The sequence below is a fragment of the Capsicum annuum genome, chromosome 10 (genome assembly GCF_002878395.1).
Source record: "Capsicum annuum cultivar UCD-10X-F1 chromosome 10, UCD10Xv1.1, whole genome shotgun sequence".
NCBI lineage: Eukaryota > Viridiplantae > Streptophyta > Magnoliopsida > Solanales > Solanaceae > Capsicum > Capsicum annuum.
Window position 1 is genome coordinate 212995634 of NC_061120.1, and position 9719 is coordinate 213005352.

The 9719-nt window shown below is 35.6% G+C and overlaps 2 protein-coding genes across 2 annotated transcripts; one reads left to right on the forward strand and one right to left on the reverse strand.

Moving 5' to 3' along the window:
* The first annotated feature begins 817 nt into the window (after positions 1 to 817).
* On the forward strand, positions 818 to 2336 carry LOC107854564 (pentatricopeptide repeat-containing protein At1g62350). The gene has a single exon (XM_016699574.2). The coding sequence runs from the start codon at positions 818 to 820 to the stop codon at positions 1532 to 1534; it is 717 nt and encodes a 238-aa protein (XP_016555060.2). The 3' UTR covers positions 1535 to 2336.
* Positions 2337 to 4204: 1868 nt separating this feature from the next.
* On the reverse strand, positions 4205 to 6104 carry LOC107854565 (putative phosphatidylglycerol/phosphatidylinositol transfer protein DDB_G0278295). The gene is made up of 4 exons (XM_047397823.1): positions 6058 to 6104; positions 5772 to 5869; positions 5257 to 5414; positions 4205 to 4416 (listed from the first exon to the last, which is right to left on the reverse strand). The coding sequence occupies exons 1-4, from the start codon at positions 6102 to 6104 to the stop codon at positions 4300 to 4302; spliced, it is 420 nt and encodes a 139-aa protein (XP_047253779.1). The 3' UTR covers positions 4205 to 4299.
* Between the last annotated feature and the right edge of the window lie 3615 nt (positions 6105 to 9719).

A 9719-nucleotide genomic window follows, 5' to 3' on the forward strand; every position in this document is an offset into this window, starting at 1 on the left:
AACAAACCGATTCCAGGTTAGGTTTTCTCTCAACTTTTTGGCTTCAATTCACAGCTGATGTTCGTCATTTTTCCGATTTCTCTGGTAATTACTAATATTGTTGTTTACTGAGATTTTCCGTTTAATTGTTTACGACTTTCTGTTTTTATTCAAAGAAAAAAATATAGAGATCTTTTAGTACTTTTATCTTTAATGCTCCAATTTTATTTGGTATAATGTTGGCCTGATAATTTTTTTTTTCTTTTAATAACCGTGGTGTACAGGTCAGTTTGCGCACACATCAACTAATTGTGATGTTGATAACTGTATCACAGCTGAATTTAACTTGTTTGAGACTAAGATATAGTAGTTGATGAAGATAACTGCGACACTGCTAAGTAAAATAGACGATAGTTTTCTCCAAAAATATAATATGTGGCCTCTGATTGATAGTAATTTGTCAAACCTTTTGATATGGCTCAAAGTAGTAATTTATTAATGAGTTTTACACTTCTCTAATGAAAAAGCATGATATTAGTGCTCTTAATTCATATGTCAAGACCAATCAAGGTTTAGGTCACCGAGCTATTTATAGTAATCCTCTTCCATTGATTCATTCCAGATTACTCTAATGTAATGCGCTATTCATGAAGTAGAGCTATACTTGATTTCTTTATAGTTTTACAATACAAGGGGAGGTATATAACATCTTTGCGCCTTCTAAAATTTTTCAAAAAATTCTTTTGATTCTACGAATATTCTTCAGGAAATTCAATGAAAAGGCCAAGCCTGCAATGAATTAAGCATGGTTGTGACTTCTGAGTGACCTCAGCTGTAGATGTGGCGTCAAGGTCAGAAGCTTGTGCGGCGAGCCTCGGTATCAAAGCATAGCTGCAGTATCAGACAAATCATTACTGGTTCAGCGTCATTGTCGAGCCCAAGCGTGTCGATATGGAGGCGCAAGAAAGAAATGGGGAAAGAAGGTTTGATGGTTGCCAAGGAGCTTAAGCGCTTGCAGTCGAACACTGTTAGGTTTGAGCGTTTTATGAAGTCGCATGTCTCTCGTCTACTCAAATCAGACCTCGTTTCCGTTCTTGCTGAGTTTCAAAGACAGGATCTCGTTTACCTATCCATGAGGTTGTATGAGGCTGTGCGCAAAGAAATATGGTACCAGCCAGACATGTTCTTTTACAGGGATATGCTTTTCATGCTCGCAAGAAACAAAAAGGTAGACGAAACAAAGAAAGTATGGGAAGATTTGAAGAAAGAAGGCGTACTTTTCGATCAGCATACATTTGGCGATCTTGTCAGGGCTTTTCTAGATGGTGGATTACCTTCAGAGGCAATGCACATATATGATGAAATGAGGCGCTCTCCTGATCCTCCTATGTCTTTACCTTATCGTGTTATGTTAAAGGGGCTTCTTCCTTACCCCATATTGAGAGAAAAAGTGAAGGATGATTTTCTGGAACTGTTCCCAGATATTGTAGTTTATGATCCACCTGAAGATCTATTTGACGAGGAAGAATGGAGAAAGGAGAGCGATGATGATTAGAGTATGCTGTCCACTTGAATTTTCTCAATGGATTTAAATCTTCCTCTGGTCAAGAAGATAGTGGCTTGATATAAATAGGGAGTGTTCTGTCAGAATATCATGAAATTGCTTAAGCTGCTGAACAGATGGGTGGTTCTGCCTTTGAGAATTTGAAATGTGACCCAGGAGAACCGTGGAAAATTGGAAGATTTGATGCTGGTACGAGCTTACGTATAATATTCAAACTGAAGGTTGGCATTTTCTGCAGTTTGTGTCGGAAGCGAACCTGCCAACTTTCTAGGTTCCTCCTTATTAAGGTTCACTCTGATCAAAAGTTAATGAAGTCCTCCTGTCATTGTCACTAGACATTATCACCATCTCATTTAGTTATTCCTATGAGATGGTGAATGTTAGGATAAATGATTAAGTTGAACTTACTGTGCCGTCTGAATCAACCTTTTGTTTACAAATTAGTTTAGCTGTTGGATGAGTCCTCATTTAAATTTAAATTTAGTCAGATAAGTCTAGTTGAGATATTAAATAAGTGCTGAGTGATTCACTGTCGGTGCACAAGATTCTAGCTTGGAGGTCGCAGGATCGAAACCTTCCTCTCTAGTGGTATGGTCTGCGTACACTCTACCCTCTCAAGACCTCACTTGTGGGATTTCATCGGTATGTTGTTCTTGTTGTTGCAAGTCTAATTGAGATATTATATGCACGCTTTTGAATATTATTCTGCAGATTTTCTGTTTACGAAACTGGCTATTTGAAGCCCTCGCTCCTCCATGTTTAATAAGATTATAGACAGAATATTTCAATCATTCTTCCAACTCTTTTTGCTACACCATCTTCTAAAAAAACCAACCGGAGTGGAGGGATATATGCATTCCATGGGAAATGTACATGTTTTGTTCTGGTTATTTGGCGCTCAGTTTGCATCAGGGAGCTTGGATGGTCCTATTAGATATTAGCTTTCTGCAGCCACAGCAAATACAAGAAATACTGTTCTTGTTCTCTTTACTGTAGAGTTCATTTTACTTACCACTGGAACTTCCTACACCAGAAGCATTCCTGCCTTAAGGCTGACCTTGTCTAGCAACAAAAGAGAGATTGATCAAGACCTAAAAAGTCTTCACGCATCATAGAATAACTCTCTTCTTCACGCATCGTAGAATAACTCTCTTGTTCTATTAATTCAGATTCATCTTTTGCTATCGGTCTCCATCGTTTATAGCAATAAAGTATTAAGAAGTCCAACTGGGAAAGTTCTCTGACAGGCATTGCCCTAAAGAAGTCTGGAGGAAATTTCCAATAATGTTGCTTTGTGGGAATAACAGGAAAGAAGCAGCTCAAATGCTCCTATACTACCAGGGTGTGGAATAGATTACTTCAATGGCTAAGAATACAGCAATCATCCCTGCCAAATTGGTTATCACATTATCAATGGATAATCCATAGAACCAAAGGGAATGGTTATCACAATATCAATGGATAATCCATAGAACCAAAGGGAAGACCCCACTGGCCAGATTGTTGAAGTTGATTTGTGCAGAGTTCATTCACTCCATTTGGAAGGAAAGGAATACCATGGTTTGTGAGCATAAAGAGAGAGCAGCAGATATGGTTGTCAGAACCATGGCACAGTTGGTTTGTAAGCAGTATATACATACCTGCATGTCTGTAAGAAACTAAACTGCTGGAGACTGATCTAGCTTGCTTTGTGATTTGCACAGTTGGTGGTTAATGAAAAATTTAATTACCAAAAAAGGCAGAAGGAAGCAATTAATTTCCAAGGATTCGTAATGTTTTCAGGGATGAAGAGTTATGTGACAAATCAAGTGTCTTCAGCTTCTGCAACTTGTCTAAGCTCCCTGGAGCCATACCGGACCATCAAGAGAAATGTATGACAAATTAAAGTTATTCCAAACCATGTAAACCGAAGAGACCCTCTGGGATTTTTCCAAGAAGCAAATTTTCAGATGGATAAATTCCAATTTTTAGTCAGCGCAAACTAGTTTCATCAGCAACAAGGGAAAGTTTGCAATGTCGCCGTTGTAGAAATTTGGTCGTAGTGTTGAAGTTACCTTCTGGTATGTATCCTAAGAAGTTGTTTCCTGAAAAATCGAACAACCATGAACTTGTTCCAAACAAAGGAGAGGAATTTGAGGTTCGACCATTTGGTTATTGATTTCATCATTTAGAGATTGTTAGAGCTCAAGTCAACAACTTCCAAGGACTTGCTGCCTGTCAATGCCACACCAGAAATGTTGTTGTTTACACATCAACTATCTCTAGATGATCCAACGCGTGCCTAAATTTCCCCAGAAAGGTTATTAATGTTTTGGATCATGTTGGTTGTTGAAAACAGCATATGATGTTCAAAGTAATGGAGCTAGTGAGAGATCAATCAATCACCTATAGATAGGTTAAATTACCAATTCTTTCACCGGCAATGTGAGATGCAAACTCTTCAATTCTGTTATTGTTACAGGAGAGCTGATTGTGAAACAGGTTAAGTACAAGTCCAGATTTCTGGCTCTTAGTTATCCATTTCTGTACTTGGCCTTTCAGCTTCTTATAAATTTTACTTGCCTAGCGTGTTGTGACACCGAATATAACGGAGTGAATGAACAAGATATGCAAACACCAACCCAAAGAGGAAATGAGATCTCTCGTCTTCTTACAATTGAATAGAAGAATGAGTCTGGTTACTAATAAAAGTGAATTTCATACATTTACAGAATTTGTAAAGTATATGACACACTTGGTCCAGAGTTGAAGACTACTCAACCATCTGCTATTGGAATTGGTTCTGCAAGTAAACTAATACTGAAACCAAAGGTTATGCATGACAACTCTTGATTGCTTTCATCCAATATTTTCATCGTAAGAGCATACGAGCCCTGTATAAAACCAACCCCTGTTAGGTTCGACAAAGCAGGCAATACAACACATTTTCTCCCAATTCACAGAATCAAAATTTAAGTTGAACAGAAATTGACAATTTGGTAATGTGAAGAACAACGTAAAAACCACCCTAACATTATCCCACAGAAAGATTTCTTCTTATAAACTGTTCATTTTTTATATTTAGTCTAAATATCTCACTTGGATCGATAAGAAGGTGATAATATCAGAGCTACTAACAGAAATCCCAACACAGGGAACTTCTCGAATGGTAAGCAGCACCCCTCACCTTCAACCCTAACGTTGTGGGTTCACCGAGAGAGCAAAAAGGGTGGGAGTTCCTATGGACGGGTAAAATGAAAACCCAAATAACTAGCTATAACAAGAAAGAAAGAACCCTGAATATCCTGTTAAGTTTGACAGGAACAGGCAAAAGCAATATTGTACACACCACTCTCTAAACCCCACTTGTAGGATTAACTACACTGGGTGTGTCGTCGTTTAAACAAAAGAATACCAAGAATACCATACAACTGCATTATCATCATCTATAATCGGTTTAGACAAAACAGCATTTCACATAACAACATTGAATGTCTTAAAAAGTAATGCATATATCAAACAGATGAGCCTGACTTCTTCTAAACCTCTTTCGACGAAGGATAAAATATCATGAAAGGCTGAGGGGCAAGCAAATCTTTACAAAACCAGGCTATAATGCTATACAAGCACTTGAGGGGTTGACACAGTTAAATAATGAGAATGGAAACTAAAGTTATGCAGAATGAAGCACGAGAAAATGATATCTATGACAAGATTAGATCAACATGATTTACTGGAGGAGCGATTCCAGGTAAAGCTTGAGAGTGTGAAAGCAAGAAATCACCAGAAACTGGACAAGACGTTTCTTTACAAATGTCATGAGTCTCTTGGTGAACATGAAGGAATAAATACTTGACGTCAATTACCAACTTTCCGCCACTGATATTATCATCTGCAAGAGCAAAAACCCGGTCACTGTCCTACCATAGAGCTTTTATCCCAGTAATATACACTTTGACATGCTTGATATCTAATTTTGAGACCAGGAGCTCCACCATTTTCCCAAACAAACAAGAATGCCCTGGCGCAGGCAGTATCAGATCATTTCTAGTCTTACGTAAGAAGGCAAGAACCTCAATAACCAACAAGTTCATCAATTTGAACTTCTTAAAGATTTCAGATCCACGACTCACTACGTCAAGGTCTTAGCTACAGATGAAAGAAAGAAAGAACTAAAAACAAAAACGATAGAACAGATTATCACGCGAATTACCTGTGGTTGCAGCAATGCTGAAAGTGGACTCTTTACCTCTTTTAACAGGATAAGGTGTTATATCAATTCCACAGACCTTAACAACATAATTGGCCTTCTTATCTGTGTTATCGATCAAACCAAAAAAAGTCCAGCTAGATCATTGTTAGCACAGTTTGCGCCTATGACTTTGTTAGCCCATATTTACGTAATATATTTTAATAACGACAAACTAATAAACAAATATATGCAGGATACACTGAAGATATGATCACATCAAGGAAGTAGATCTTCTAGGTATATCGGGTGATCCCCACTTACAAGGAAGTCGATCCCTACCTACAAGGGAGGAAACACTGGATTTGGAATCACATCAATCAAAGATCTCATTAGATCTCAAAAGAATAAGGAAGGACATTGACAAATCAATCACAACAACATCTCACACGGAAGGGTGAAAAGGAAGGCAGATCACACCCTCTACATGAACATATCTGATATGGACATGTACGGTTGTGAGCTTATAATCGAGAAAAGAAGGCTGCATCACACGTACGAACATATCTGATATGGATGTTGTTGGGTTCAATATGTATGAAAAAAGGAGTGAATGGAAAATGGAGAGAAAAATGGTGGAAGAAAGGAGACACCAATTTAGAAGGTGTACTCTCAAAATTGGAAAGTTCACTAAATTCCCACGTTGGTGGGAGAAGGGAACTATGGAGTGTTTTTAATAGAAAACACTTACTCCACATGCTAAGTGAGGCAAGAAATAAGAAACGCCTCGCTCCGTTGTCGTCGCTCGCTCTGTTCAGATTTGGATTTGGATTTGAAAAATGATCAATGAGATCTATCTTTTTGGACAAAATTTATTTCACGTAAATTTAATCCGAATAGAATGCACCAGATAGTATTTTCTGAAATGATACACTGCTTCGAACTGACACGTTCTTTGGGTAAACAGACATGAATTTTCAGAAACATCACACCATTTAAGTGAACCAATGCCACCTTTTCGAAGAGGCATCTCACAGGCTATATAAACCTGCTTTTATTCACAGGTTTTTATATGAATTTTTTTCTGCAATAAACTCTCTTCTTGTCTTTACAAATACTCTGTGTGATCAGTCAATCCATTAAGTGAGTTCGACGATATTCCAATTGTTTAAGGTACCTCTACAGTTGGTCTGTTTGGCCATTTTATCATGGGAGAAAAATTTCACAATCTCGGGTAAAGTGAGGGGAATTATTTCCTTAAGGAAAGTCCGTGAATTCAGGCGACTTAGCCATTTCTGTTTTCATCTTTATTTCTGAAAATAAAATACACTTCTAAGAAAGATCACTTTGATCTTGTGTTGAGGGTATTTACTGCACTTCATTGTGTTCTTGTTTTTAAACATAGAACTAACGTTGAAGTTATTGTTCTACATATACAGATTCTGCGTACCCGTAGAAGGAAATAACAGATGTACTGTATGGTGCACTTCCTCAATCAAGGAATCAATTCAAATCCTTGATTGAGAAAAAATCCCTTGATTTTCCTTATAGAGCAAAGAAGCCGAATCAGCTGAAGGCTATAAAAGAGAAGATTGCAGACCAAAGACATAACGCAACTTCAGAGGAAATTCTTAGTGTGTTCAATCTTAGTCTCAATAAAGTTTTGTACTTTTTAGTTTACAATAGTTACAAAAGAGAAGAATCGAGTCAACGTAATTATAACAGTTGAGGTTATGTCACAAGATTTGAATAACAAAATAAACTTCAGAACTTGTCCACCATATCTGTACTTTGACTCTACTTTGAAAGCTCTAAGGAAACCCTTGAAATCAAAGAATATTGAAAATAGGCACCACGGTGTTTCGAACTAGGATAAAATCTCCGTGTTACTCTCTTACTTATCTATTTATTTGTTTACACATTTAAGTTTAATCTGTTTTGTTCGGTCTATCTACTCTTGCTACATTTGAGGCAAGGATCATTCGAAAACCACCTCTCCTCTACTTCTACAAGGTAGTAGTAAGGTTTACTTACACTCTTACCTTTCTCAGATCTTGTGAGATTTCACTAGGTATATTATTCTTTTTTATATATTTAGCCTAGTTACATCATTTAATATTTTTTACGGAAAAGGCTCAAAAATATCCCTGAATTATTTGAAATAGCTCAAAAATGCCCCTCGTTAGATTTTTGGCTCAAAAATACCCCTTCGTTAAATATTTGGCTTAAAAATACCCCTCCCTCTAACGAAATTCGGAAAAGGATAAAAAAATACCCCTGAACTATCTGAAATGGCTCAAAAATAACCTTTTGTTAAATATTTGGCTAAAAAATATCCCTCCCCTTAACGAAATTCCACCAAGCGTGCCATCTAGATTAAAAAAAAAACTATGTGACTATGCCACATAACCATCCACATGTAAAATGTTAGTATTTTTTAATTATATGACATTCCTTTCTTCTTTATTTTTATTTTTATTTAAAAACGTTAGTGAAACGGACAAAACTTACACGACTTTTTAATTTTTAATCAAAGTAGACAAATGGTGGTTACATAATATTTTTTTTAAAAAAAATTATTAAATGTAACATCTTTATTATCAAATTCCTTTGATCATCTAAAAAAATAAATTTTTTCCTGTTAATAGGTTTAAAAATGTAAAACCCAACAAAAGAGTCTTATTAAACTGATAAACCCATTAATTATTAAGCCAGTATAAAATTTAAAATTAAGATTTACTCGTAAAAGTAACAAATTTCAAACTAAACTTCAAATTAGTTACTCAAAAGATGGGTTTGACTTTGCTAGCTTTTACTCAAAATGTTTATGTTAAAATGATTTAATAAATACCTCATCTAATCTAAAATTAATGAATCTTTGAATGTGGCATACATCTCCAAAAAGTTAATGAATGACATAATTAAAGAATAATTTATCAATATTAAGTATCATTTTACTTATTTTCAAACTTGTTCTAAAAATAATAAGATTATTCATCAAAACTGAATTTAGAAAAATGAATTCATTTCGAATGATTAAACAAGTGTTAAAAGGAAGTCATTTATTTTGAAAAAGAATTTGCATGTAATAAATTCAACTCAATTATTAGTACATTAACATTTGCTAGCTTAAAAGTTAAAATTCTAGCTCCTCCTCCGAGTCAACATCAGATCAAGATCAAGCTGTCCCTCATCCCAAACGACAATAACAAGATGAAATTGAGAATTTTTAAAACACTAATGAAAATCTGAAATCTAGAACTTTTAAAACACTAATGAAGTAATTCGCAAAAGATTGATTTTTTGGTTTTTCCATTTCACTGCTTTACAAAAAAATAAAAATAAAGAAGAAAGGAATGTCATATAATTAAAAAATACTAACATTTTACATGTGGATGGTAATGTGACATAGTCATGTGGTTTTTTTTTTTTATTTAGGTGGCATGCTTGGTGGAATTTCATTAAAGGGAGGAGTATTTTTGAGCCAAATATTTAACAGAGGGATATTTTTTAGCCATTTCAGATAGTTCAGGGTATTTTTGATCCTTTTCCAAATTCCGTTAGAGGGAGGGGTATTTTTGAGCTAAATATTTAACGGAGGGGTATTTTTGAGCCAAAAATCTAACAAGAGGCATTTTTGAGCTATTTCTGATAGTTCAGAAATATTTTTGAGCCTTTTTCATATTTTTATTACAGCGACATAATTACACACAACAATAAGCTCACAAAATACTAAGAACATACGGTTCTGACGAAAGAAAAAACTAAAACAACCTGAAATATAATATTCCGAAATCTATTCACTTTAGTATACAGTTAAAACACACTCTTAGTTAGGAATGCTTAACTAACATCTCAGTTTTCTTGCGTATAACCAACTCTGGCCGCTGACCCAACTAATCTAGATTCGCAATATATACGAGCGTCTAAAGGAAAAACACTAACATTTGCTCCCTTCTTTTCAAAATAGTTGTCACGTTTCGCTTTTCGAGAGTCACTAATTTGCGA